Here is a 27009-nt window from a genome sequence, read left to right on the forward strand (position 1 = left end):
ATAATCACTTTTTGGACAATTTTTAACCCCCCCCCTCCCCCCCTCCGTAATCAGTTTTACACACAGCTATTGTGTCAAAATTACCCTATCGTATTCATTTGGAAACCCCGTCCCCCCCCCCCCCCCTTCGGCTGATTACGTAACGACCCCATACCTAGTTCTCATTGAGTTTAAAACTGTTCCAGTTGGTATCTAAAAAACTGAAAGCAAATTGTCTCGGTAAATCCAGCTGTTAAAAGACTCTAGATTCTAGAATCTTCTCTCGTCCTCCGTAGTCACATAATAAGATAATATTGAGTCATTAAAATCACGTGACACATTCAGTAAAACAGAGTTATGCACTGTTTCGTGAAGTAAAACTGTTAAACGTAAGTTAAACAAACCCACAATACCACTTATAGAGCGAGTAGTATTATTGTGTGCACCTTAACAAGCACTCCAGCCTCTCCGCAGTGCTCAATTTTAAAGCATGCTGTAAATCTCCTAATATCATCTCAAGTTATGTGACTGCTGTGCAGCACTTATGATATTCGAGGAGGAATATATAAAGAATTTCCTGAATATATATCATTATCAGAGGAGTGATGTGTTTAATGCATGCTTTATATTTTCAAATTGATACTTGCGAACCGTGACTTGATTTTGTACATAATTTGATTCTCATATAAAGGTTTTGATATTTTTATTCTGTTTTTGACCATTAGATTAATGAGATTGTTTATTTGCGTTGAGCTAAAAGATACTTCATAATAATAAAAGAGCCATTTGCTTTAAAATATAAGAATAAAAACTGCAATTCTGTTTCAAGTAATCGGAAGTTGAGAGATAAACTTAAAATCAGGTATCGCCAGCACACTGTCACACTTCAGCTAAAGTATGCAATGCTTGCTTCAATGTCCTATAGAATTTTAAAATGTACTGGTAAAAATAAGGCCCTTTTAAGTTCTTCATAATGTATCATGGCGTTTAGAAACAAATAAATATACTCCTAGTACGCAGGGACAAAAGAAAGTCGCGATTATTTTGCCCAAAAATCGCGGTACAAGTTAAGCAGACGACGTATAAAATTTGTCGCAAAGAATGGGAAAAATCGCGATCCCGCACATGCCGCGATTTAATTTTGTCCCTGCTAGTACGTGATATTTACTCCTAGTATGTGATATTTAAAGTTTACTAACAGACAACTCTACTCCTAGTACGTGATGTTTACATTTTCCGTTTACTAACAAGTTAGTTTCCCAGTAGAGATGACACGTACCACCACGTATGACCAGTCCTACCCTAACCACAACCCTGAACCTCGGGTGAACTACTACGACTTCCCTTCACTTCAATGGAGAAACTTCAGGACCATCCGGAAGAAGCCTGGTATGGTGGTGATCGAGTTGATTTTAATTTGATCGTATTTGGTTTATATATAATTCAGAGAACGGGGATGAACCACACTATTCACCTGTTGCCACAATTTTCGAACTATTTATTATTAATTGGCATTTTTTGAAAATAGTCACACCATAATAATATGTCGATATGAAAATTAAAAACATATTATAATATAACCGATCTTAAAGATAGAAAATTGTGGTTCTTTGACATGCAAAGTTTTAACCTTGCGTTTCTAACCTTGTGTTTCTAACCTTTTGTTTAAAACTTGTGTTTCTAACCTTGTGTTTCTAGAACCTTGTGTTTCTAAATTTGTGTTTCTAACCTTGTGTTTCTAACCTTGTGTTTCTAACCTTGCGTTTCTAACCTTGTGTTTTTAACCTTGTGTTTCTAACCTTGTGTTTCTAACATTTTGTTTCTAACCTTGTGTTTCTAACCTTGAGTTTCTAACCTTGTGTTTTTAACCTTGTGTTTCAGCCCCACATCGTGTGGTTGAGTTTGACAGACCTCCTGGTCTGGGTATGGGCAGCATGGTGTCTGACAACTGGTACCGCTTCCACCTCGGGCATCTCACCAAACCAACTATCTTCAAAGAGGGTAATTGTTTTGTATTTCCATCTAGTTTTCAGTTTGTATCAGTGGTAAGTGGTAACTGGTAGACTGACACAGTTATGTCACAGTTATGTCACAGTCATGTCACAGTTATGTCACACTTCACAGTCATGTCACAGTTATGTCACAGTTATGTCACAGTCATGTCACAGTTATGTCACAGTCATGTCACAGTCATGTCACAGTTATGTCACACTTCACAGTCATGTCACAGTTATGTCACAGTTATGTCACAGTCATGTCTGATGTCACATCTTTCTGTCAATGTGTTTTGATTATATTCTAGCTCGTGTCACTCTTCTGTTTGTCTCTGTGGTTACTTAAGTACCTCTTGAAGACTGAGATACTAACTACAACACATTTAAGATATAAAAAAGAAACATGTGCGGTGTGCCATGCATTTAGATTATTTAGTGATCTGAAGTTCTGACTTCATTCAGACAATCCCTCTGTCGTTGTATATTTTAAAAGTTGGGCTGTACTCCTTTATCTTGTTGAAAAGTCGCACTAGCTAATTTCATGATTCATTAGAAAATGAAATGAAATGAAATGAGGTGTTTAATATCCCGCTCATATGAATAACCCAACAACACAAGGAAGAGGTTAACCATGTCAGAGCGCTGACTGTGAGTAATGTGAAGCAACTGTGGTAAAATGAACCAAAGTATAACTCAAAAGGCGCTTAAGACAAATTAATAACATCTTTTATTGTAAACACCCCCAACTAAACTAAAAGAAACAGAAACCATAACAATACGTGTAGGTATAATAAATGATAATACAGTACATGATCAACAAAAAGAGAGACAGATCCTAGAAAGGTAGAGATCCATAACATTAAATGGGAGTGCAGTAGAAATAAAAGATGTTCTTGTAAGTGAAACTTGGAAGAAAAGCAAAAACCGTGATTGACTATTCCAGGGTTCTTGTAACAACCGTATTTCGCTGAAGCATGTGGCTTCAGCTTCGTCACATTCTTGGGGGAGGGTTGGGGCAATAGGTGTGGCTCGACAGTCTTTTCTAAAAATTTGACCTTTTATTCTTGGCACATTTACAGAGATGTCAAGATCTTTCGTACCTGATCATTACTTTGCCAAACTGATTCTGTATCCACTACACACATTGTAATTGCCTTTTAGGAACAGTGTGCAATGTGAACTATTGGGGTTAAAGACACGGGCTTGTAAGTGAGATGGTTGGTATTAGGGTTAAAATCACTGGAGTCCGTGGCTCGATGTATATTCACTATTAGGTAAAAAGTCTATAGTGGAGGAGGTTTTATCAAATAATTCAATTAATTAGCTCAAATGTAAAAAAAACAAGACAAGTTTTTAAAAGGTTGGGACACAAAAAATGAGAATAAAGATAGCGTACCACCGAAAAAATATTCGCCTTAGATTTATAATTTTTTCAGAATTGTCGATTGAAATAACAGAAAATTCCCTCCGAAACAAATAGTGTATTAAAACATCACACTAACATGAACATTCCATCTCTACCAATCAAACTTGTAATGGGGGTGATGCAACGTCAATTAATGTCAGTATTCCATAAAAACCCCAAACTGACATTGACATTAATAGACATTAATTGACATACTTGACATTAATTGACATTAATTGACATTAATAGACCATAATTGACATTACTTGACTTAATCTGACAATTAATTTGACATTAATTTGTCTTGAAATTTGAGATTATCATTAATTCGATAAATATTCAAGATATTCTCGTCTATGTAAGTTAGACCGGTTCAAAAAAACAAAATGTCCTGAATAATTATGAGTATGTTCTTATCTGTTGATCCTTAGCTTCAAAGACCACCAAAAAAATTTCAGCTTCCAACTCTTCCATCTTCGGTCCCCACCGGCCATGCCCATATTTTATTGGTTTCTTATACAGGTAAAATATCTAGAATCGGTTTTTTTTAGTATGAAGGAGTAATGTTAGCTGTTTAAGATTCGTTATTCAAATATAAATGTCATGAAGGCATTTCGTTTAATGTGGGTTTTAAGTTCTGATGATGTTGAGAACCACGCCCTTGGATGGCCACGCCCATTTAAGAAAATTTAATTTCGGAAAACCGTATTATTTTAGTTTTATTGTTTAATGATCTGAATTTATTCACATTTCACATTTCCATATGTGATAGTAGTGAATAAATTGATGATATAAACGTTCTAAAGTGCTAAAAATATGGTAGAACTACATAATCTCTGGTCGAAAAATATCGTGTCAATTAATGTCAGTATTCCAAAATTTTGCAAAACTGACATTGACATTAATTGACATTAATTGACATTAATTGACATTAATTGACATTAATTGACATTAATTGACGTTGCATCACCCCCCTTGTAATCAAGGTACTCAGTAACATTCCATCTCTAACAATCAAACGTAAACTTGTAATCAAGGTACTCAGTAACATTCCATCTCTACCAATCAAACTTGTAATCAAGGTACTCAGTAACATTAAGGTGCATGGTAGGTCCACCGTAGAAATCCAGCACGAAGATGTTCTGTATGTTGAGCTTGTAGAAAGCAAACCCGTGACTGACTGGCCAGTTCTTGGTTGCAGGGTGTCTTGTGAACATACCGTATTTCGACCATGTGACTTCAGCTTCGTCAGTTACTTTCTCCATCTCTCCTGCGGAAGGTGGAAGTTAAATTGGTGATGGGGGGGGGGGGGGGGGGGGGGGAGGTAATTAGAGGTGCTCGACAGTATTTTTCTAAAAATTTGCCTAAAAACTTTAAGTACAATACCTGACAACATTACTTTGCCACATCTCGGATCGTCGTTATCCACACCATTGTCATTGCACCAGTGAGTAAACTCGGAACTGTAGCCAAATGTAACTTTGGGGTCCTTCAGGAAGTCCTGTGCTTGTATCTCCAGGTGAGAGGTGTAGATACAGGGTACTCCTGGAGGTGGCCGTGGGGTCGATGTTATATCACTATCAGGGGAGAAGTTGTAGTGGGAGACCGGGGAGGTTTTAATCAAAGAAATCAATTAAAATACCACCCTACCACGAGATCAAACCAAACTCACCAGTTGACAAGGTCTCATTCCACAGTCCATCAGCCACATCCTTGTTCTGTCCAAAAGGGAACCCATCCAGAAAAGAAGACTGTGTAGCTAGGATGCTGACATTAGAGAACTTTACCATCCAGCGAGCATTCCCCACTAGATCCTGGTGGGGAGGTGGTGGTTCTGGCTCTCTTAGGACCGGTACTGGCTCTCTTAGGACCGGTACTGGCTCTCTTAGGACCGGTACCGTGAGGGTGAGGGGGAGGAGGAGGAGGAGGATGGCTATCTGGAGTAGACACTTCATAACTACTGTCAGGGAGGGAGTAAGAGGGTTTTTTAATGGAATATCCAAATTTATATAAATATATCTATATGATCTATCCGATTACTGGCGGTATTGAGGAATCGTACGATATTCTTAATATGTTTGGCAGTACTACAAGCAAAATAATACTGGGAAATTCTGTTGGACTGTAACATTTCCTCGCGATTGATGAAATTTAAAGACTTCGGTCAAAAAGTGCATACTTTCACTCTGGCGAATCAGGAGCAACACTGTATGTGAAAAAGGAGCCACACATTGTACGTGAAAAAAGAACGGCACAAGAAGCCATATTGTACCTGAAGACGGCACAAGGAGCCAAATTGTACCTGCAACGCAGCAACTTAATAAATAACGCAGCAACTTAATAAATAAAATAAAATACAGTTCACCTTACAGGCATGCCGTGAAGAATTGTTGAAGTTCCTTACGTTAGTTTACCGTGACATTATTTATCTCTCAGCTGATGTTATATTAGCCGTGTGATTCTTTGTTTGTTGGAATTGAAAGCAAAGTCTTATCTGTTTAGTTGGTTGGAATTAGAAACATGGTCTTATCTGCTTGAAGTTGAGGTATTTAGTTTCACATTCCTGAGCTACTCTCAGCAATGTACCAGACCCTCTGTCAGAAAATGAAGCTGATTTGAGAATTTGTGAGTGTAAAATTTGTGAGTGGTTCGGATCTAAGCCATGTCTTATTTTAAAGTTCAGAGTAAATCAGCAAAAAAGCAAAGTAAAATGAAATTGACAACACAAAGCCGGAAAACATGTGTTAAGACGACATCCTGGCATTATTTTGACATTTAATTCAATATAAGATTATCTAACACGAGACTAACAATACCAAATCTACAAAAGGAGCTCAAGATTGTAACTAAGAAAATTAAAGTATGTTTTCTAAAATTCTATAAGATCATTCACGTTACATGATATAGCAGGATAAAACAGGAAATTTGATAGGACGGACAGACCATCTGAAATTTGTTATTTAGTACCCTGTGATTTTATCGCTAGAAGAGTTGATATATGCTTAAGGAGCACGCTATTGTTTAGGTCATGCAACACTTTCTACCTTTGTTCATTAGATCCTCAAATATTATCAAATTACTACTGAAGTACTGAATACCAAGTTTATAATACCAACTATTATACTACAAAGAAATTCCACGTTATATCAAATTAATGTTTAATTACCAAGTAAAACCAAGTTGTATAAAGTATTAGGTCTTATCAATTATCATAGGAAAAAATAATATGTATCTGTAAACTATAGTTAATGTACTGCATACAATTTAAATGTTCGAATTAGTATTTACTATCATTATTCTTAAATTATACTTTCATCCCTCCAAATGTGGTCTACAAGTTCAATTCTTTATCAGAGGCGCAGGCATTTACTTAATTGTCAACTAATTAACTAATTACACATTCCAGGTAGCGAGAGTATTCCAGCACCCAAGAAAGAGGAACTGATCGACATGGACGATATTCGGGACATTGTTAAAACTAAAACTTTAGTTTCAACAAACAAGTCTTTCTATAAGAGCTTACCCATGGTATGTTGAAAACGTTCATTCGTGAATTTAAATGTGATCAATTTGGAACGATCTGTGGATTCACTATTAAAACAAAGATTTTAGTAAAACACTGGTTTTAGTAAAACACTGGTTTGACTTCTTTTTAACACACAATTATAATTGCTGCTTCAAGACCACGTGCTATTAAACCCAGGTGAAGACAGTGCCACCTAATATGGAGGGAGTTAAGAGACCCTTGGACCAGGTCTTCGTTCATGATCGTCCCGGAGATCTCCCCCAACTTTCTAGAGTCCCTCGTTGTACAAGGTTTGTAGTATTACTCTTTTTCATGCTCGGTGGACTTTGGAAAGTCTTTTGGTGTATTTTGTGTGAATAGAATCCTGGCTTCGCCATGTGATATTGCGCGCACTACGCTTTAGTTGTAACGCGCGAGCCTTTATTTATTGTACAAATATCATACAAAAGTATCCACTATGACATAAATGTGTTTCAATATTTTCTTGAATCGATCACTTTATTTTGATCTTTTTTATTTATATTTTGTCTTATTTAAACTGCTCAATTATAAAAACTAGACATGACTATTGTAAAAGAAAGTAATTATTAGTTTGGCTACTTTGTTGAACTATATTATCAAGCCAACGTTAATTTCGATTAAAAGACCTTCTCTTCTTTAACCCATTAGGGACGACGAGTTTTAAAGTTTGCCGATTTTGATGCCGTTTAACACACTAGGTCTCTTTACAGCAAAAATGAGATATCCAAAAAAGCTAATCTGTATCTCGTTTACTTTAAAAGATACAGCTATGGTCGCATGCGACCCACTCGTCCGGGTCGCAAACGACCCATCACGGTTTTTCGGCTTTAACTTCTGAAACAAAGACGTTAGGATAAAATAAAAACTGTAGCATAAGTTAAAAACATATGGTCAATACTGTGTAACTCTAACTTTTTAAAAATAAAGAATTTGGGTCATTAACGACCCACTCGGCTCACTTGCTTATTACTACATATGTCCATGTAACTTCTTGAATTCAGCCTAAAGCATGACATCATAAGTTCAAAATCGCCTCTCAGCAAGTGATAATCATCATAAACGGCGAAAAATCGGTTAAATGGGTCATTAGCGACCCACTAGGACCACAAAATTGATTAATTAAATATAATGTTGTCAAACTTTTACAAATATTAGTATAAAAACATGTTATATCTTGGTCATTACTCCTGTACGTTGATTTAACTTTTAAAATCGATCAACTGGGTCAATAACGACCCACTCGGAAGTTGAACCACGACATTAATTATCAGTATCATGTTGTTCTACCATCAAGAAAGACACTCGTAGGTCTTAATTCCACGCAAACCACGGGTGGCTGACTACTAGCCCTTCTGAGATCTGGAGTCTCACGGTAATCTGCAGATCACGTCACCCAATGACTGACGAATAATGGGCAGAATTGGATTGATAGGTAGGTGAGTTTATCAGCTGTTAGTATACGACCGTAATGTCGTGAGACAGCAAACAACGTGCCTATCTTTTCCCGATACCTAAAAAGTCCAAGAAGAACTATACAACTGCTGGATTCAGATTTCAGATGGCTGCATCTACTCTCTTCGCAGCTCCCTTTGTTTACTTCTTAGGGGCCGTTCATATATAACGTAATCACTTATTGGACAATTTTTACGCCCCCCCCCCCCCCCCCCCCCCACCACATAGCTATTAGTATTATGTCAAAATTACACAAGCGTAATCATTTGGAAACTCCCCTCCCTCTCGGCCGATTACGTAATACTTGTTTTCGTTTTGAAAGCTGCCTCGTTGTTGCGGGGTTTGTTACCCACAACGAGGTAGTTGTCTGAGAGATTGCAGGTTGCAGCACCGCCAGCCAAATGGGGGAGGGGGGGGCTTTTACCTTGTCCTTCTTCACAGAGCTGTAGAATGTAGATGTAGCCATCTGAATGCAACAGTTGTTTAGTTATTCTCGTACTTTCTAGGAATGAAAAAAAAAACAGATTGGCATGTTGGATTAGAATATGCAATTTGACCACTCGTCTTTCAGTATTTACCCAAGGTTACATGATATCTCGTATACTTCGTTCAGGGGATTTTTCTTGAGTGACATGATCTGATCACCGTGGGACCCTGGGTCTCAAGCGGTGGGTTGTAGCAGGTCGTTTACCAAGATTCGAAATTGACGAAAAAGGTAACAGAATCTAATAAGCAACAACAACAGCATGGCTATTACTTAGCAAGTTAGGAACGAGGGCCGATTCCTTTTCTTTTGCGGCACGGCCACGGTCCTTTCGGTACAGATTTCCACGCACCATAGTATTAGTCAGGACGCAACTCCAGGCATATGCAGTAGTGTTATTCTCGCAGCTCTTTGATGAGTGATGACGGCCCTTCAGTTGGCCCTGGATCTTAGAAGGGCTAGTAGTCAGCCACCCGTGGTTTGCGTGGAATTAAGACCTACGAGTGTCTTTCTTGATGGTGGAACAGCATGATACTGATAATAATTGATGAGGTGGTTCAACTTCCGAGTGGGTCGTTATTGACCCAGTTGATCGATTTTAAAAGTTAAATCAACGTACAGGAGTAATGACCAAGATATAACATGTTTTTATACTAATATTTGTAAAAGTTTGACAACATTATATTTAATTAATCAATTTTGTGGTCCTAGTGGGTCGCTAATGACCCATTTAACCGATTTTTCGCAGTTTATGATGATTATCACTTGCTGAGAGGCGATTTTGAACTTATGATGTCATGCTTTAGGCTGAATTCAAGAAGTTACATGGACATATGTAGTAATAAGCAAGTGAGCCGAGTGGGTCGTTAATGACCCAAATTCTTTATTTTTAAAAAGTTAGAGTTACACAGTATTGACCATATGTTTTTAACTTATGCTACAGTTTTTATTTTATCCTAACGTCTTTGTTTCAGAAGTTAAAGCCGAAAAACCGTGATGGGTCGTTTGCGACCCGGACGAGTGGGTCGTATGCGACCGCAGTTAGTAAACAGCGTCTAGCTCTGTTTGTGAACATCTGATTATCACGGGCTTTTCATATGTCTCAAGGAAATTGTTGCCCGCAACTATTTTGTCCTCAACAAAATAAGCCTACATAAAGTTTTAATGTCCCAATCAAGGCAAGAAGTAAAGTGAAATATTTTCCAATTATGACGACTAATTAGCCTAATTATTTAGTTGTTAGTGATTAATTGGGTCTCGACTGGAAAGTCAATAATGTAGCCCAATAAATTTTGAGCACATGTGCGAAAGATTCGTTGCGTTTAGTATTATGGTTTGTCCTCTATAGCCTCTAGAAAAGGTGGGTCGTAAACGACCCTATCGTCCCTAATGGGTTAAAGCAGACCGCCAGCTTGTTTTTAATATTATCTACCGAACAAAGTCAAACTGAGAAGTATTGAAATAAAATATGGAGCTCACATGCACTATAAACATTACTCCAAGGTCAGCAATATATTGTTAGATGGTTTCAGTGTTTGTTTAAGAAAGTTGGTGGTTACTAAGTTTGATCCATTGTCCATGAGTATTGGATGTCGTCCTTTCCACCGATGTGCATCGCCTGCAAAATAGAAATGTCAGGTAATCATTTACATTTTATTTAGTTACCTGAGAACGATTCAACTTTTGTGGAAATATACTTGGAAAAATGGAAAATCTATCATAAGATTGAAGATAACAAAAAACATAAGTCTGGCTCACCTCTAATCTCCACACCTAATATTGCTGCTGCTCACCCCATCCTTCACTCCTTGTGTCTCTCCGAACCTCTTACTCTTCAAACCGCACACTTTTGTTGCTATCTCTTGAGACACGGCCACGCAGCCCGCTTCTGCTGCACAAATCTGGGGAAACGTTTCTTAAGCTATGAAAGTCGGTTTCTTTTAGAGATATTTGGACATAAACGTATAATGAACTTTTCCGGAACTCTCATATAAGTTTATTCTGTCACATTTCACTGAAATAAAATTTCTAAAATCATCATTTCATAAAATAACCTACCTCTAAACAATCCTGAATAGTGTTAACATCCGGGACTGACTTAATATCAGCACCCAGATACTCGTAGTTCTCCTTCACACATCCGCACTCTTGAGTGTTGCATGCCTTGGTCTTGGTGGAGTTACCCTGGCATTCTGCTCCCCCGAATTTCGGGGCAGGAGTGTCGCATTCCCTGGTTTTGGTCTGGTTTCCTCCTCCACACTCCGCGGAACAATCGCTCCAGTTACCAAAGACGCCCCAGCCGCCGTCAACTGGGGGTTATCGGGAACTAGAAACACTTTATCTTCAAGTTTGAAACAGTAAATATCGACTTGGTACACAGCAACTTGTCAACTTGTGCGTCAGACATATTATGTAGAGGTTTAAAATAGTCGTTGTGGATTGGATCACCAAACCAATTTTATGTAGTTATGTGCCGAGTCTCACAATTTAGAGTGCATTACCAAGAAAATGGCAAATTGCAAACATGAGAATCTCAAAACTTAGACTCTAGATTCAACATGGCTAGCTTGCATGAACTTGGAAATCACTCCTAACCTGGGCAGGGAGCATTATTACAAGTTTTAGTCTCTGTTTCGTTACCCTCACAATCATTTCCTCCAAAAGTAGGTCTGGGATTATCACACTTCCTGCTCCTGCTCACCCTTCCTCCCCCACACATCACACTACAATCACTCCAGGTGCTAAACAAGCCCCACCTTCCATCTCGAGTTGTGGCTGTGAACAGGGTATCTGGTGTAAGGTGACGTCACTGATCTTATGACGTGACGTCATATAAACCATGAAATGACGTCACATACTACGTAACATGACGTCACGCCAGATACCCTGTTCACAGCCACAAGACGATAGGTTGAGATTGTTTGAAAACTGGAGTGATAATAGCGGATTGTAGCATGATATGCAGGAGGAAACACGACGCAAAAGTGTAATAACCCAGCTTTGAAGGAAGGAAACGGAGACTAAAACTTGCAATCTGGCGTGACGTCACATGATGCGTGACGCTATTTCATGATGTACAGGGCATTATGTATTATACTAGCATTGTCATCCCTAATAACCTAATAAACTAATATCATGCCCGATCCTAATTAATTATATATACCGCGACAGTTAAATTTAGCTTAATCCCCCGTGTGAGGAAACTAACCTGAGTGACAAGCTAAGAATACATCCTCACTATGGTCACAGTTGTGTTCTCGAGTAACATTGCACGTGGACCACGTATTACCACTACACTTCACGCTATCCACTTTTATCTTCAATTTCATTTGTAGATCCTTGAAAATTGTACCTAAAACGGGAAATTTGGGTTCATGGAAGTTTCTTATAGAAATATAGATTGCCCCAAAGTTTCAACCCTTAGATGTCAGATATGATTCAAAAGTTATTCAATCCAGAATTAAAATAATCCATAACAAAAAGATAATACCACCCGTATTCACACTCAGAATTGAGTTTAGTCATTTTCCAATACGAGATTGGGGACGGGTTCTATAAACAAACAAACAAACAGACAAACAAACAAACAGAAATATGATAAAAAGGAACCGTTTCTGTAAGAAAGTGCAGCGTGTCGTCCTATGTTCCTACAAACAGCATTTGCTGAGTTGTTACTCCACTTGTCGTTACAAACGGTACCCCCTTCAAACATCAGCAGTCCTTCTTGGTCGTCTTCTATCACGGTACCGGTGCTGTCCACCAAGTAGAACTCTGTGATTCGTTAAAATGTTACACTTCAAAATGTAACACTCGCTGTTACACTTGAAAGTTTCACACTCACCGTTACACTTGAAAGTTTCACACTCACCGTTACACTTGAACGAGTTACACTCACCGTTACACTTGAACGTGTTACACTCACCGTTACACTTGAAAGTTTCACACTCACCGTTACACTTGAACGTGTTACACTCACCGTTACACTTGAAAGTGTTACATGCCCTGCTCTGCTTCTTATCCCCCACGCATTCTGCTCCTCCGTATTTGGGTGCCGGATTAGTACAGGTCCGGGCCCGGGTCTGGTTACCTCCATCACATCCTGCACTGCATACTGACCACTTCCCGTACGGGGTCCAACCTCCGTCACGTTTAATTGCTGTGAGGTAGGGAGTTAATCAGAAAGTGAAACTGAGTTTAGTCCATGGTGATATTTAGTTTATCTTACAGAGAAATATTCATTTAGTTAGTTTTCAATGAGGACATCTAGCCTGTGGTATCAAATTATATAAATAATAAATTCAATTAGATCACAAAATCAGTCAAAATTATATGCTAAACATAACTTTGTCTCACAAAAGAGGATAAAATATCTATACATATTCGATAAAATGATCAGATTGTTACGGTTAAAGCGAAAGTGAATAAGAAAGTGAAAGAAAAGTACAACCGACCTGTCTCACAAGCAAGGAGCACGTCCTCAGTATGATCACAGTTGTGTATGGTACTGGAATTACAAGAACTCCACGCATTTGAGGTACAGTTGACGTCGTCTAACTTGATCTTCTTGCTGTACTGTAGATCATCGTACAGTATTCCACTACTCCACTCTACTGACTTCTGGTATCCCAACTCTGTAGAGGTAGAATAAATAGAAAGTGAAAGCGAAAGTAATAAGGTTAGGGCTGATATCCCAACTCTGTAGAGGTATACTAAGTAGAAAGTGAAAGCGAAAGTAACAGGGTTAGGGCTGGTATCCCAACTATGTAGCGGTATAAAAGTATAAAGTGAAAGCGAAAGTAATAAGGTTAGGGCTATTATCCCAACTCTGCAGTAGAGGTATAATAAATAGAAGGGAAAGCGAAAGTAACAGGGTTAAGGCTGGTATCCCAATTCTGTAGAGGTATAATAAGTAGAAAGTGAAAGCGAAAGTAATAGGGTTAGGGCAGGGGATGCCCATAAGTCGGGTCCTGTACTGAGATACTATTTGATCAAATATGAAATAGGTAAATACCCTTGTGATGGTTTGCTTTTCCATACGTGGTAAAAAGGTAAGCAGCTTTGTAAATAATCACTTGTATTAAAAAGTGTATTTTAACCATTGTGGTTGTTGAACTGGACCTATCTTTACAGAATACAGATAGCGTTAGCTCTGTGGTTGTTGAACTGGACCTACCTTTACAGATAGTGTTAGCACTGTGATTGTTGAACTGGACCTACCTTTACAGATAGCGTTAGCACTGTGGTTGTTGAACTGTACCTACCTTTACAGATAGCGTTAGCACTGTGGTTGTTGAACTAAACCTACCTTTACAGATAGCGTTAGCACTGAGGTTATTAAACTGGACCTACCTTTACAGATAGCGTTAGCACTGTGGTTGTTGAACTGGTCATCACAAACCGTCCCGTCTTCGTAAAGGATAAGTCCCAACTGGTCATCTGTTTTAGTCTCTCCGAACTCGTCTACTAGTCTGAATTCTGTGATGGTATTTTATTATCTTCCTCGCCCAATCCAGTTCATTGAGTGATTTTAGTTCGCTTACATTCAGCATATTTATTGTGAAGAAGTATCTTACTTTGAAAGCGGACGAACGTTCGCAATCTTAGTTTATATAGTATGTAATCAGTAATATATAATTATAATATAGTGTACTATCTATATTAGTATGCTAACCTTTGCACTGGAAAGCATTGCACTCCCCTACTTCTGTAGCGTTACCCTCGCAGTTAGCGCCCCCATATCGCGGAGAGGGCCGGTTACACGACCTGGTCCTGTTTCTGGTCCCACCTCCACACTGCGCTGTACATCTCGTCCATTTCCCGTATTCGCTCCAGTGGCCGTCGCGGGGTAATGCTGGGATGATGTTATGTGTGAAGCAGGTTATTTACAATGTGCAGTGATGAGATCGAAGATGGATAATTGGCGATGATAGTTTAGAGGCAATGAAAATTATCTCTGATGCATTATTTCTGGAACCTTTTCTGGTACTAAAAACAATGTTAATTGACGGTATCCGTATCCAGTCGTTTCAATGAACCCTTGATATGATCAAAATGTTTATAAACAGTTGTCTGTTGTCTATTAAGTTATGTATTTACATTTTTTAAATGAACTGTACCATGTTCGCAAAACTGAATTCGGTATCACCTGCTGTTTATGAGTTTAGTTATTGGCAGTGAGTTTATGAATAATTGCTTATTAATTATACCTAGTTCACAAGCCAATACAACATCCTGTTCATGAGTGCAATCATGGGCTCTCTCAGAAGTACAAGTAGTCCAGTCATCGTTCTTACAGCTCAGATCGTCTAGTTTTATCAATCTCTGTCTTTGGAGGTCCCCGTAGAGGATTCCTCCTCTGAAGGAAATAGCTGTGTGGTGTCCCATCTCCCTGTGAAGAGTACTGTGAGATACCTTGTCTCATCTCTACCTACAAAACCTTTAAACCAAGGGAAACTACAAAACCTTCAAACCAAGTGAAACTACAAAACCTTCAAACCAAGTGAAACTACAAAACCTTCAAACCAAGTGAAACTACAAAACCTTCAAACCAAGTGAAACTACAAAACCTTCAAACCAAGTGAAACTACAAAACCTTCAAACCAAGTGAAACTACAAAACCTTCAAACCAAGTGAAACTACAAAACCTTCAAACCAAGTGAAACTACAAAACCTCTCAGACGTTAAACAATAAACGATAGCAATGTTTGAGTGTAGATAACTGTTTCATTGTGGGTGTTGACCTGCAGATGGCGTTAGCAGTGTGATTATCGAACCCATCTGAACACACGGTTCCCCCCTCGTACAGCAGCACACCCTCTTCTTGGGAGTATATTTTGTTTCCCTTAGCGTTCACTGTCTCGAAATCTGGTGGGTTAAAAAAGGGTTAGGTTATCGGCATCTTCAGTATTACGGTATCTGCTGTATTACGGCATCTCATGCTGTATTACGGCATCTATTTTAAAAACTGTAGTCGTAGAAACGAAATTAAAGCTGGAAATCTAAATACATTTAAATATTCTCATGCACTTCAAGTTCAAAAGCACGTTGAGAATCTAAAAGGACTTGGAAAATATTTTATTGGCGTTTGTACATTCCATACTCACATCCGCAGATATCACTATTACACTCCCTAGCCTCGGTGTCATTACCCTTGCAATCGTGACCGCCATACCGGGGAGAAGGGTTACTACAGTTCCGGGACCTATCCTGTACACCTCCTCCACAGTATTGTTCCGAGCACTCCGACCACTCCGACCATTCTGTGTAGTCCCCGTTCCGTGGCAGTGCTGTGAACAGGGATTATCATTGTAACAAGAACGGTTCTCGCACTATATTACGATAGCATTATATTATTACGATCTCACTATATAACAGTAGTAATATAGTGCTGTTACGGGGAGGCCGAGGATCTCATAATTCTCTTCGATAACCCTAACTCTAACCCTATCCCGACTCCCGAGGCGTTTATCAGTATAGCAATGATGAGTGGGCTTAATGTAAACTTGTAAACAAATTGCTAAATTGGAGAGTATCATGCATGAAGCAGAGGTTTTCTTAACTACATGGCGGCCAACTCCTTGATAAGCGGCAGTGTTGGGTTATAAGATCGTCTAAGAATATTATTTAACAAGAAGGGTTACCTTCCACAGGGGGTTGGGTTGGGGGCTTCTCCCACATATATCTTAGTTAACTCCCACACCACTTAAAGTTAAATATGAAAAACAATGGATCAATCTAACGAACCTAGCTCGCAAGCGATGAGGACATCTTTCTCGTGGGTGCAGTGAGATGGGTTTCTGATGGAAGTGCATTCCAACCAATCGTTGGAGTTACATTCAATATCATCCAACTTTATAGTTTCTACCGACTTCTGGTAATCGCTGCGGTAATACCAGATTTAGTGGAAGGTGAAAAGAAAAATTAATTTTTCTACCGCTTCGCTTCAGATTATATGCTGTTTACTATTTCACATTTTTAAAAATACTAGATTGAACATTTTTAACGATGTTTTCGTTTAGTTTTCTGTATAAAAATGATTTATTTTGATAGGAAGGTCAAAATAACTAAATAGAAATGGTTTGTTTCGATTACAAAATTCCTCAGTACCTGAAAAGAATGCCACTCCTCCACGAAATAGCCGCGTGATGCCCCATGTGTCTGCAGACAGCATCAGCAGCCAAATTAGTAAACCCATCAGCACAAACTGTGCCTCCTTCAAATAACAAAACCCCCTCCAACTGATCAAATGTAGGCTTCCCGTCGCTTCCTATTATCTCAAACTCTGTGGAGTGTGGTTAGAGAGTTAAAATAAACATATTTTCATGTTTTTTACTCATATATTTTTTATAATATACTCAGCACAAAAAAGCTCAAAGCAAGGGAATTGAAAGCACAAAAACTCACGTCCACAAGCAAATGTGTTGCACTCCTGGATCCTCTCAAATGCTCCGGTACAGTTTGCGCCCCCAAACTGAGGTTCCGGGTTGCTGCAGGTTCTGTTTCGGGTCCTGTTGCCAGAACCGCAGGGTACTGAACAGTGGCCCCACTCTCCGTACAGGCTCCAGTTACCGTCAACTGGTAGAGGGTGGAGGTGTGATAATGAAGTTATGAATAGCGTTTAAGGTAGCGATATAATCATATCTCAACTGAGAGGATGAAGAACCGTTCAAGGAAACAATCACGAAAACAGAAAGTTTATATTAATAATACCGCAATAATTTCAACCAAATTTAAATATTAAGAGAGGACTTTACTTGGACAGGGTTGTGTGCTACACTTCCTTTCATCAACGTCACTATCAGCACACTCCTTACCCCCGTGCTTGGGGACGGGGTTGTTACAGGTCCTGTTTCTGTTCTGCTTCCCTCCTCCACAGGACTCGGTACAGTTAGACCAAGGTCCGTAGTCGCTCCAACCTCCATCGACTGAACAAACATGTCTCACCATATTGAATAATAAACACGTGCTCTTTCATAAACGTGTCTCACGATGTTGGATAAAGATGAAGATTATCATTACTTGTCGACGATAGTTTAAATGATCCATATATTGAGTAAACTGACCAGGACAAGGCTGTTCATTGCAGACCCTGCTCTTAGTGTCATCCCCTTCGCAGTGGGCTCCACCGTACTGGGGGTGAGGATTATCACACAGCTTTGTCATCGTTTGTGTTCCTCCTCCGCAATTCTTCGAGCACTTTGCCCAATCACCCCACTTGCCCCAGCCTCCGTCAACTATTGTGTGGGATTTGGGTTTCAGTTTCCTAAATTAACTGTTGATTTTATTTTAAGTTTTGTTTGAGTGGTTGTTATTTCTGTTTTATTTTAATTTTCCTTTATAGTTCATATTTTTGAGGGCACCTCAAGCCGTTCCATCTACCTTTAAACCTTTAAATGATGAAAATGGAAACCCCAAAACTATCAGAATTGAAAGTAACACTATTAATCTATACTCTGAATCGTATCACATTTTCAGATAACTTCTGGGACAATGTTGAACATAATTTGAACTTACTGGGACAATGTTGAACATAATTTTAAACTTAAGAACTTACTGGGACAATGTTGAACATTACACTCTGCCACCTTGATAGCATCCCCCTCACAATCCACTCCACCGTACTGGGGTTTGGGAGTGTTACACTGCCTGTTCCGAGTCTGCACTCCTCCTCCGCACTCCGCACTGCACTTACTCCAGTTACCGAATGAACCCCATCCTCCGTTAACTTGAAAATATGTATTTGTTGTTGATAATCGCTGACTTACACGAGGGATTAATCATGATTTGCTCGCTGGAACTGTATTTGTCCAAGGAAATTAAGCTAATTATACCAAGTTTAAGACCCCGAAGTAGTCCTGAAGTAAGATAACAATCCCCTTACTTGGACAAGGGTCGAGGTTGCAGGGTTGACCCACCAGGTCCTCCCCCTCACACTCCTTCCCTCCGTTCTCCGGGGATGGGTTGTCGCATACTCTCGTTCTGTTTTGGATGCCGCCCCCACAATTGACTGAACACATCGACCAGCCTCCAAACTTACCCCATTGACCGTCAACTGAGGGGAACATTGTTTGTAATCAACTGAGGGGAACATTGTTTCTAGTCAACTGAGTGGAACATTGTTTGTAGTCAACTGAGGGGAACATTGTTTGTAGTCAACTGAGGGGAACATTGTTTGTAGTCAACTGAGGGGAACATTGTTTTTATAGTAAACTGAGGGAACATTGTTTGTAGTCAACTGAGTGGAACATTGTTTGTAGTCAACTGAGGGGAACATTGTTTGTAGTGTCTCCAAATAGGGACTACCATTAAAAATGAGAATCGGTAGCTTAGCTATTGGTATCTTGTTAAAATGTTGATGAATCATCCTGAGTTCGCTTTAAATAGGCGGATTATCAAAAGAAAGACGCTGTCAAGAAATAATATTATACAAGTTTTCATTTTGACATTCCTGACATGAAGACCTCTACAAAAAATATCTCACTTGGGCATCCCTGAGTGTTGCAGGTCTCCGTCTCTGTTCCCAGTCCGGTGCACTCCACTCCCCCGTACTGCGGGACCGGATTGTTACACTTCCTCTTTCTCGAGTGTATTCCTCCCCCACATTTAGCGGTACACTTGCTCCACTCCGCCCACTCGCTGAACCCTCCGTTAACTGAGGTGTGTTATTTAGAGGACATACTTCCATTCATTTGTCACTTCCCGCATTATAACTCATGCTATAGATTAAAAGTTACCGGGTCATACTCACTCTGTTGACTGAGGTGATAATGGACCTGATACTGTTCATTGAATCATGGTAAATCTATCAAATTTAAACTTATCATAGTATATTCATACTTCCATTCATTTGTCACTTCCCACATTATAATATAACTCATGTTATAAATTAAAAGTTACCCGGTCATACTCACTGGGACATGGCTGAATGTCACACTCCCGAGTAGTGGAGATAATGCCGTCACAAGGAAGACCCCCCGAACTGGGTGGTGGGTTGTTACACCTCCGGGTCTTGGTCTGGTTCCCACCTCCACATAACTCGCTGCAGTGGGACCACTCCGTCCAGTCACCCCACCCTCCGTTCACTGAGGGAGTGGAGTATTGTTAGTTAGAATAGTTAGAATAGTCGCAGTAATTGAAAATGGAGTTGTAATGGTTATCAGAATAGTCACAGTTGGACGATCATTCGGGAAATAATCGGGCACGAAATTTAATCTTCTGAATCCAACCTGACAACCTGCACAATAGATATATACGTAAAACCAACCCGCTCAAGAAATTCAAATATATAAAACTAACCCGCACAAGGCTCCAAGTTGCTATCCTGCCCGCACTAACCCGCACTTACCCGCACAAGGCTCCAAGTTGCAATCCTGTCCGCACTAACCCGCACTTACCCGCACAAGGCTCCAAGTTGCAATCCTGCCACTCCTCCGCACTCCCCACACACTCAAGCCCGTCGTTCTTAGGAGCAGGTTTGGTACAGGTCCTGTTCCTGTGTTGTGTTCCACCCCCACACTTAGCGCTGCACTTGGACCAGTTGTGGAACTCGCTCCAGCCTCCGTCGACTGCAATTATATGCTACTTTTATAGCGATTATAGTGCCTTATCTAGAAATAGTCTGGCTGCACTGTTAGGGTAGAGCTGAAAAAAATGTGGACAAAAACTTCAAAATTGTTGTCAATCAAGTAAAAAGTGGAGCTGATATTATATGTTTTCTTCACCTGGACATTTGTAATTGCATTCTAGAAGTTTCTCTTCATATTTGGTGCACTTTTCCTCGCTCTTCTGATGCATTCTCTTCATCTTCTTAGCGGGATGATGGACGCAGCCTATCTTCGATTTGAAGCCTGCAAGGATGATCTACTGAACAGTTTTGGTACTTTCAACAATATCAGAAATAAATAAATAGCTGAATAACGTATCGAAATTTTTACGTCATACTCATATTGTCAAATTATTTGTTATATTTAGGTTTTAATACTTTCAACACTACTATATATCAAATAATTTGAAAATATGCGTATGACGTAGGATTTCGATACGTTATTCAGCTATTTATTTTCATTGGAATCTGTCTTCACTGAATCTATCCAGAAATAATCAGAAATTTGAATGAATGAAAGAAACATCAAACCATAAGACTCAATAACACTACACAAATCCACTAGGTTTAATTAATCTTATTACGGACGTCAATTCACCAGAAGTGCTTTTAAACTTTAAAGTATAGTATTGATCACAGCTATCAAAGGGCCACGTCACGAAGGCCGGTCTATAGTTACTATAGTTACTATAGTCACTAACCTGGTGACTATAGTTACTAACCTGGTTACTATAGTTACTAACCTGATTACTATCTAGTTACTAACCTGTTTTTGATACAGAAATTCTAATTTATACAGTCAATGAATTAAACAGGTTTTCGGATCTCTCCCTTATTTGGACGGCCCAATATGTGAGCGGCTCAAACCAAGGACTGCTGTACAATTAACGGCAGATCCCTACTCCATTAGTCATTAAACCCGTCCGAAACACGACCTTCACGGGTATTAACCAAATAGTGGCATAAACGAAGTGTTAGATTACCGAAGGCGATGCAGAATTTGTAGAACTTAAACTCGGTTTTGTGCACAACTTTCTCCTCGCAAACATTGTGCTCCTCCTCCTCTTGGTGCTGTTTTCCTCTTCTGCGCGCATCGCACACTAAGATAACAACCAGCAAGACAAACAAGGGGGACAGTTTCCCCATCACTACCAGATCTAAACAATCTCAGTCGTGGAAATTAACTGTAGAAACTATCTGTAGCCGTGGAAACTATCTATGATGACGGGCGATAAAAAGATGGTGACTACGGTAAATCTGTTGTATTAATTCTCTCTAAAATTTACAAAGATAGAAAATGAAAGGTTAGGTTCAACATGGGGTATTGTCGGTTTATTCATGTTGATTTTAACTGTCGTGTAACTCATTGAATGCTTGCTAAATGTCACGTGATTGTTTGTAGTACGTCACGTGAGATAGGTTAGACGACCAAGCCTTGGGAAGTTAGGTACTGTACTGTAATGTAGTCAGTTCGATATCCGACTAGAATACGATACAACTAAAATTAAGAATCCAATTTATAACTTAATTATTCTAAGTTGACATTTAAGTCTAGGTTATCGTTTTAAATCTCTTATCTCTTCCCTTTAAATGTAATTTATCAATATTCCCCATTTTTGTAAATTTCATCCAGGTTTGCCTGTCATCCCATGTTGAATTGTCCCCCTTGTACTTCATTAAAGTTGCTGTTTCGTACTATCATCATATTATAGCGTCTCTAACAAAGCAAAGTAATGTATTATTGCTTTGTTATTTGGGTGCAGTGGAGGGTGTGATATTATATAACGTACTAACTTAACTTATAACACACACACACATCTGGTGGTGACGAGGTAGTGGTGATGGTTAACAGCGGCCCCTGGACCCTCAGTTTCATACATTGGACAATAAACTTCTTAGTTCCCGGAGTAGAGGTGTGGTTATAACGTCATAGTTTATTTTGTTCAACTTCAATGAAAACGAAATGTTGTGTGACAACAGAGTTGCTAAGGTTTCGTACGTATATGACGTCGTGTGGGACCCTCCCCAATATGCTGGAAACTGTCATCATCGAGCAACCCTTACCCCGGCACATTTATACCACTCAGTTCAATCATCATTCTCCTACACAACTTGAAGACTTATTCATGACCGTATTTGCGTGACTTAAAAAACTTTCCGGATATACAAATTACAAAATGCAAATGTGCAATTAAAATCAACTACAAATAAAATATTCTTCAAATAGAGGGTGAACAAACATTGTCATTTATTTTATCAACAAATTCATAATTCATGCACGCGTCAAAGCAAATCAATTATTCTCCAACTAAAAACTTGGATATTAGCATCAAATCAGTTCACTTCAGTCATTGCAGATCTTTAAAGGTGTTTTCTCATGATCATTTATTGCCCGTTCACCAGGAACAATTTTAGTTTAGTTTCTATAAAAGAGCTGACACATCAAGCCAGCTAATAATTCACAGTCTCTTCTTCACAGTTCATACTACCAGTACAAATAGTAAGATGTAGTGATTCCAGCCTACTCTGTTGCTGATGACGTCACGTGGCAGTGTAATGACGTTACGCGACAGTGTGATGACGTCACGTGATAATGATTGATTAATCGTGCTGTCAAACTTCACAGAATTATGCACGGTCTCTTCCTCACACTACCAACAGTTGTGTTGCCCGCTTCCTCTGTTACCGCCTCAGAACCCCTGTTGCTACACTCACTCCACTTATCCCTAACTGACGGTGTCCCTGTTACTGACGGTGTCCCTGTTACTGACGGTGTCCCTGTTACTGACAGCTGAGTGGACCCTACTTCTGAGTCTTGTTTTTTCATTTCCTGATCTTTAACACTTGTATCAGTCTTTATGGGGATCTCTGCAGGGGGCTGCTGAGTTGAGACTTTGTCAGCCTGCTTTGTTTCTTTTTCCGTTCCGGAATCATCTCCCTGTCTTATCACAGCTGTATCTTTTATTTGAGTCTGTACTTCTGTTTCTGTGGGTGCATCATCTGTTGGAATCGCAGCCTCTTCCACCGATTTGTCAGCCTCTTCCTCTGATTTGTAAGCCTCTTCCTCTGATTTTTCAGCTGTACCCACCCCCACTCCTCCTGCAGAAGCAGCCTGGTGGTCCCACTTGGCACCAGGTATCTTCATAGCATCCTCCTTGTTCCTAGCCACCTCCGGATCACGTGACTCAGCCTCCCTCAGTTCACGTGCCTCATCTTCTTCTCTAGCTTTGGAGAACCCTGTTGGGCACCTGTGTGCTAGGGGGGACCCGCCCTCTTGTTTTGCTTTCATTCGTTTTCTCATTGTAGTCAACGTCTCACTGTGTTCTGAATTATAGAGAGATTTTATTTGGTCCGAGATCAATATCAAAGTATCAAGACCCAAAAAGTGAAGATAACGGATAAGTTGGTCTACAACAGTACAACGGTCACAGCATTTCTTAAAAACACCAATAGGATTACCGTAAAATGAAAGTAGTTACACAATCAAACCAATAACTAACCAAATCTCAGAGCAGTGGTTGTGTATGATAGTCAAGACCCAATCCAAGGTAACAACAGCTTCTTAATCATTAAAATTGGGTCAAGTCAAATCAATTTCCTTGAATCCAAGTGCAATTACAAATGACGCAATGCTAATTAATTAATAACGATAATTTATAGACTCGATCAAACTGTCCACACTGAATACACGGTCGTACCAAGCTGAGAGAAAACACGATTTAGTGGCAGTGTACGTTTTACCTCGAGTTATAGAGTTCGTCAAGTTGTTGACAGTGTAGTTATATTATATACAACGTGTACTGACAAAGTAACGCGGGGATACTATGTCAAATATTTACTGACACAGCATTATCGTGATATTATATCCGAGGTTTTCAGAGACCATATAAGACCAGCTTTTTGCGAGTTACTGATGTAATATTACAGAGTCGTGGAACTGAAAATAACAACTTCTCAATTATTTCTATTTTCTGATGTAATATTACAGAGTGATGGAACTGAAAATAACAACTTCTCAATTATTTCTATTTTTCTATTTTCAGTTTTAAATATATTTCCGTGTTGAACATAACATATCAGAACAAACGCTTCCGCTCTGATCAATGTTGTTTTCAGAGAGAGAGAAGGCTGCCAGGGTATACTGGTTTATGGTTACTATCGTTACTATAGTTACTAACCTGGTTACTATAGCAATGTTGTTTTCAGAGAGAGAAGGCTGCCAGGGTACGCTGGTTACTATAGTTACTAAAGTTACTAACCTGGTTACTATAGTACCAAATCAGAACAAAAACTTCCACTCTGATCAATGCTGTTTTCAGAGAGAGAATGCAGCCAGGGTATGCTAGTTACTATAGTTACTAACCTGGTTACTATAGCAATGTTGTTTTCAGAGAGAGAAGGCTGCCAGGGTACGCTGGTTACTATAGTTACTAAAGTTACTAACCTGGTTACTATAGTACCAAATCAGAACAAAAACTTCCACTCTGATCAATGCTGTTTTCAGAGAGAGAATGCAGCCAGGGTATGCTAGTTACTATAGTTACTAACCTGGTTACTATAGCAATGTTGTTTTCAGAGAGAGAAGGCTGCCAGGGTACGCTGGTTACATTCCTCAGACTCCGGTGGTGAGGAGAAGTACACCCACTTTCTCTTATGATGCTACCACTGTCAACACAGTTCACAGGTCAGACTCTTCTTCTTCCTTCAGCTTTTTTAGAAACTAATGAGAACCCTTGTTAGCGGCAACAGTTTTATTATTAAAACACTGTTCACAGATATACTGTTGAAATACTTCCTGATCTCCCTCTCTTCGTCGCGTTAATACTTAATTCTTATTTGTTACAAATAAAGCAATAAGATACATTATTGATCCTCAAAAATGCCTAATTCTTGTTAATTAACTACAGCTGTACCTCGTTATAACGCGGACCTCGTTATAACGCGGTTTTTTGTTTTGGTACAAATTGTTTCCTCCCTTGTGTTATACTGTTATAGCGGGGTACTGGTGTGTAATATAAATCTTCCTTTGTCATGTGTTAGAGTGTCCTATCAGAATTATCATCAAACCTCCACTTTATTTCAGACCGTTCCCAGCTGCCGCTCATGATCCATCCCACTTTGTTAAATCTGGGTCCCTTTCAAGACACGTCACTCTTACCTACCCCTTTAACCCCTTCAACAAAATCTCTAACTAGAGACCATGTCTCTAACTAGAGACCAACAGACCATGTATCTAAATAAAAATCGTGTCTCTAACTATGCGTCTTTAAATAGGAATCGTGTCTTTTCTCATGCTGAAATTGTTTCTGAAATAATTGAAAAAGAAAACAGTATACTCTATCGTCTATACGAGCAGAGTGATAAGGAAATGTTGTTTATTTGATGTAATTATTTTTGAGTGAAAATATTGTAAGTTTTTAGCAAGTTTTTGAGTTAAATCCAAAATATTAATATTATTTGATACTACTATTTGAATTTTAGAATTTTTTATATCATGGTGTGTAAAGAGCTAAAGGTGATGTAAAAACATTTATTAGGAGTATTATGAGTTTGTCTTGTAGATATGGTTCATTGTTGAATTGTTAATGTTAATTTGCGAGATTGGAGATTTTAGCAACAAAATTTAACAATTTATGGTTTCTTTTTGTCTCTGGAATCAGACGTTATCATTAAGTTGATAAAGGGTCGTTCATATGTAATCAGCCGAGGGGGAGGGGGTTAATAAAAATTTTCTTTTTTACCCTCTGGCTCTAGAATGATAACAATTTGACAATATTTTAATTCAAATTCCACTCAATTTTACTCTGATAGTGATAAAATTTAGAAATTGATCGGATATCCGACTATAGTAAGTAGTTTAGAAGGTATTGGTAATTGGCCGGATATCAATCAGAAATTTCATTAATTTCCAGGAAAAATTCTTGAGGGCTAGGTCCAATATTTTCGGCTAATAATGATCATAAATCACATGAATCACATAAATCACATGAAAATTTACATCCTTTATTTATTGAACCACCAATCCTTCAGTCTCAACTTCATGACCATTATTACTGCAATATATTACTAATTGCTATCTGAGCTACTGATGATATTGTCAGTGACAAGAGAATGAGATACTGCAATCAATTGAAATGTATTTTAGTTAAAGGCATATATTAAATTGTCATTGATTAACAATAACATAATATTATCTGAAATCCTTTTATTTTACGCAGTATTTTATTAGCCATGTTAACAGAAATGGCGATGCAACAAAGTCAATATACTAACGGCAAGTCGCCATTAATTATAGCCCGCTATAAGTACTTTGACTGCCTCCTTATATGTAAAATATAACATCAAGATATCAGAACCTTTCGATTCATTCATTAGAAATTTCATGAAAAAGGAAATAACAGGAAAATGGATTAGAATAAAATATTATAAACTCACGGAGATATTGAATGAAGAAAACTAAAATAAAATGGTAAACACATATAAAGACTAATTGATCTGAGAGCTAAGCACACATTTTACATTAAATGGAATTGGCTAATTGGGAAT

The 27009-nt window shown here is 38.8% G+C and overlaps 4 protein-coding genes across 5 annotated transcripts in view; 1 reads left to right on the top strand and 3 right to left on the bottom strand.

Moving 5' to 3' along the window:
• The window catches only part of LOC134824108 (uncharacterized), a 28984-nt gene extending 2891 nt beyond the window's left edge, over window positions 1-26093 (top strand). Inside the window, exons 2-7 of one of the 2 annotated variants that reach the window (XM_063835833.1) lie at window positions 1241-1368; window positions 1861-1980; window positions 6785-6906; window positions 7082-7194; window positions 25040-25147; window positions 25547-26093. In XM_063835833.1, the coding sequence (XP_063691903.1) occupies window positions 1248-1368; window positions 1861-1980; window positions 6785-6906; window positions 7082-7194; window positions 25040-25147; window positions 25547-25658 (696 nt within the window). In that variant the 5' untranslated portion in view covers window positions 1241-1247 and the 3' untranslated portion in view covers window positions 25659-26093. The remainder of the gene's footprint in view (window positions 1-1240; window positions 1369-1860; window positions 1981-6784; window positions 6907-7081; window positions 7195-25039; window positions 25148-25546) is intronic. The other variant, XM_063835834.1, reaches the window with a different exon arrangement.
• Window positions 4133-5334, bottom strand: LOC134824276 (protein CREG1-like). Its single transcript, XM_063836078.1, has 3 exons — window positions 5051-5334; window positions 4765-4923; window positions 4133-4648 (listed from the first exon to the last, which is right to left on the bottom strand). Exons 1-3 carry the CDS (start codon window positions 5331-5333, stop codon window positions 4437-4439), a joined length of 654 nt encoding a protein of 217 aa, XP_063692148.1. The 5' UTR covers window position 5334; the 3' UTR covers window positions 4133-4436.
• On the bottom strand, window positions 10318-21970 carry LOC134824211 (SCO-spondin-like). The gene is made up of 24 exons (XM_063835987.1): window positions 21447-21970; window positions 20582-20707; window positions 20255-20425; window positions 19772-19942; window positions 19342-19512; window positions 18742-18912; window positions 18415-18585; window positions 17924-18094; window positions 17615-17785; window positions 17265-17435; window positions 16968-17142; window positions 16605-16741; window positions 15965-16147; window positions 15602-15725; window positions 15068-15249; window positions 14533-14712; window positions 14211-14336; window positions 13313-13492; window positions 12838-13017; window positions 12471-12632; window positions 12070-12213; window positions 10920-11170; window positions 10620-10762; window positions 10318-10479 (listed from the first exon to the last, which is right to left on the bottom strand). Exons 1-23 carry the CDS (start codon window positions 21607-21609, stop codon window positions 10622-10624), a joined length of 3822 nt encoding a protein of 1273 aa, XP_063692057.1. The 5' UTR covers window positions 21610-21970; the 3' UTR covers window positions 10318-10479; window positions 10620-10621.
• On the bottom strand, window positions 22650-24202 carry LOC134824212 (uncharacterized). Its single transcript, XM_063835988.1, has 2 exons — window positions 23964-24202; window positions 22650-23787 (listed from the first exon to the last, which is right to left on the bottom strand). Exon 2 carries the CDS (start codon window positions 23762-23764, stop codon window positions 23084-23086), a length of 681 nt encoding a protein of 226 aa, XP_063692058.1. The 5' UTR covers window positions 23765-23787; window positions 23964-24202; the 3' UTR covers window positions 22650-23083.
• Window positions 26094-27009: the final 916 nt, after the last annotated feature.

Source organism: Bolinopsis microptera, chromosome 12, assembly GCF_026151205.1.
Source record: "Bolinopsis microptera isolate Bmic1 chromosome 12, MBARI_Bmic_1.0, whole genome shotgun sequence".
In the NCBI taxonomy this organism is placed as follows: Eukaryota; Metazoa; Ctenophora; class Tentaculata; order Lobata; family Bolinopsidae; genus Bolinopsis; species Bolinopsis microptera.

What these genes read in the sequence shown, in the direction of transcription:
- LOC134824276 (XM_063836078.1), bottom strand. Translation starts at nt 5,333, where the DNA reads ATGAAGTGTCTACTCCAGATAGCCATCCTCCTCCTCCTCCTCCCCCTC. An exon ending in GAATGAGACCTTGTCAACTG is followed by an intron (nt 4,924 to 5,050) that starts GTGAGTTTGGTT and finishes GGCCACCTCCAG; the next exon opens with GAGTACCCTGTATCTACACC. An exon ending in TGGCAAAGTAATGTTGTCAG is followed by an intron (nt 4,649 to 4,764) that starts GTATTGTACTTA and finishes CACCTTCCGCAG; the next exon opens with GAGAGATGGAGAAAGTAACT.
- LOC134824211 (XM_063835987.1), bottom strand. Translation starts at nt 21,609, where the DNA reads ATGGGGAAACTGTCCCCCTTGTTTGTCTTGCTGGTTGTTATCTTAGTG. An exon ending in ATGCAATTACAAATGTCCAG is followed by an intron (nt 20,426 to 20,581) that starts GTGAAGAAAACA and finishes ATATAATTGCAG; the next exon opens with TCGACGGAGGCTGGAGCGAG. An exon ending in AGGAGTGGCATTCTTTTCAG is followed by an intron (nt 16,742 to 16,967) that starts GTACTGAGGAAT and finishes GTATTACCGCAG; the next exon opens with CGATTACCAGAAGTCGGTAG.
- LOC134824212 (XM_063835988.1), bottom strand. Translation starts at nt 23,764, where the DNA reads ATGAGAAAACGAATGAAAGCAAAACAAGAGGGCGGGTCCCCCCTAGCA.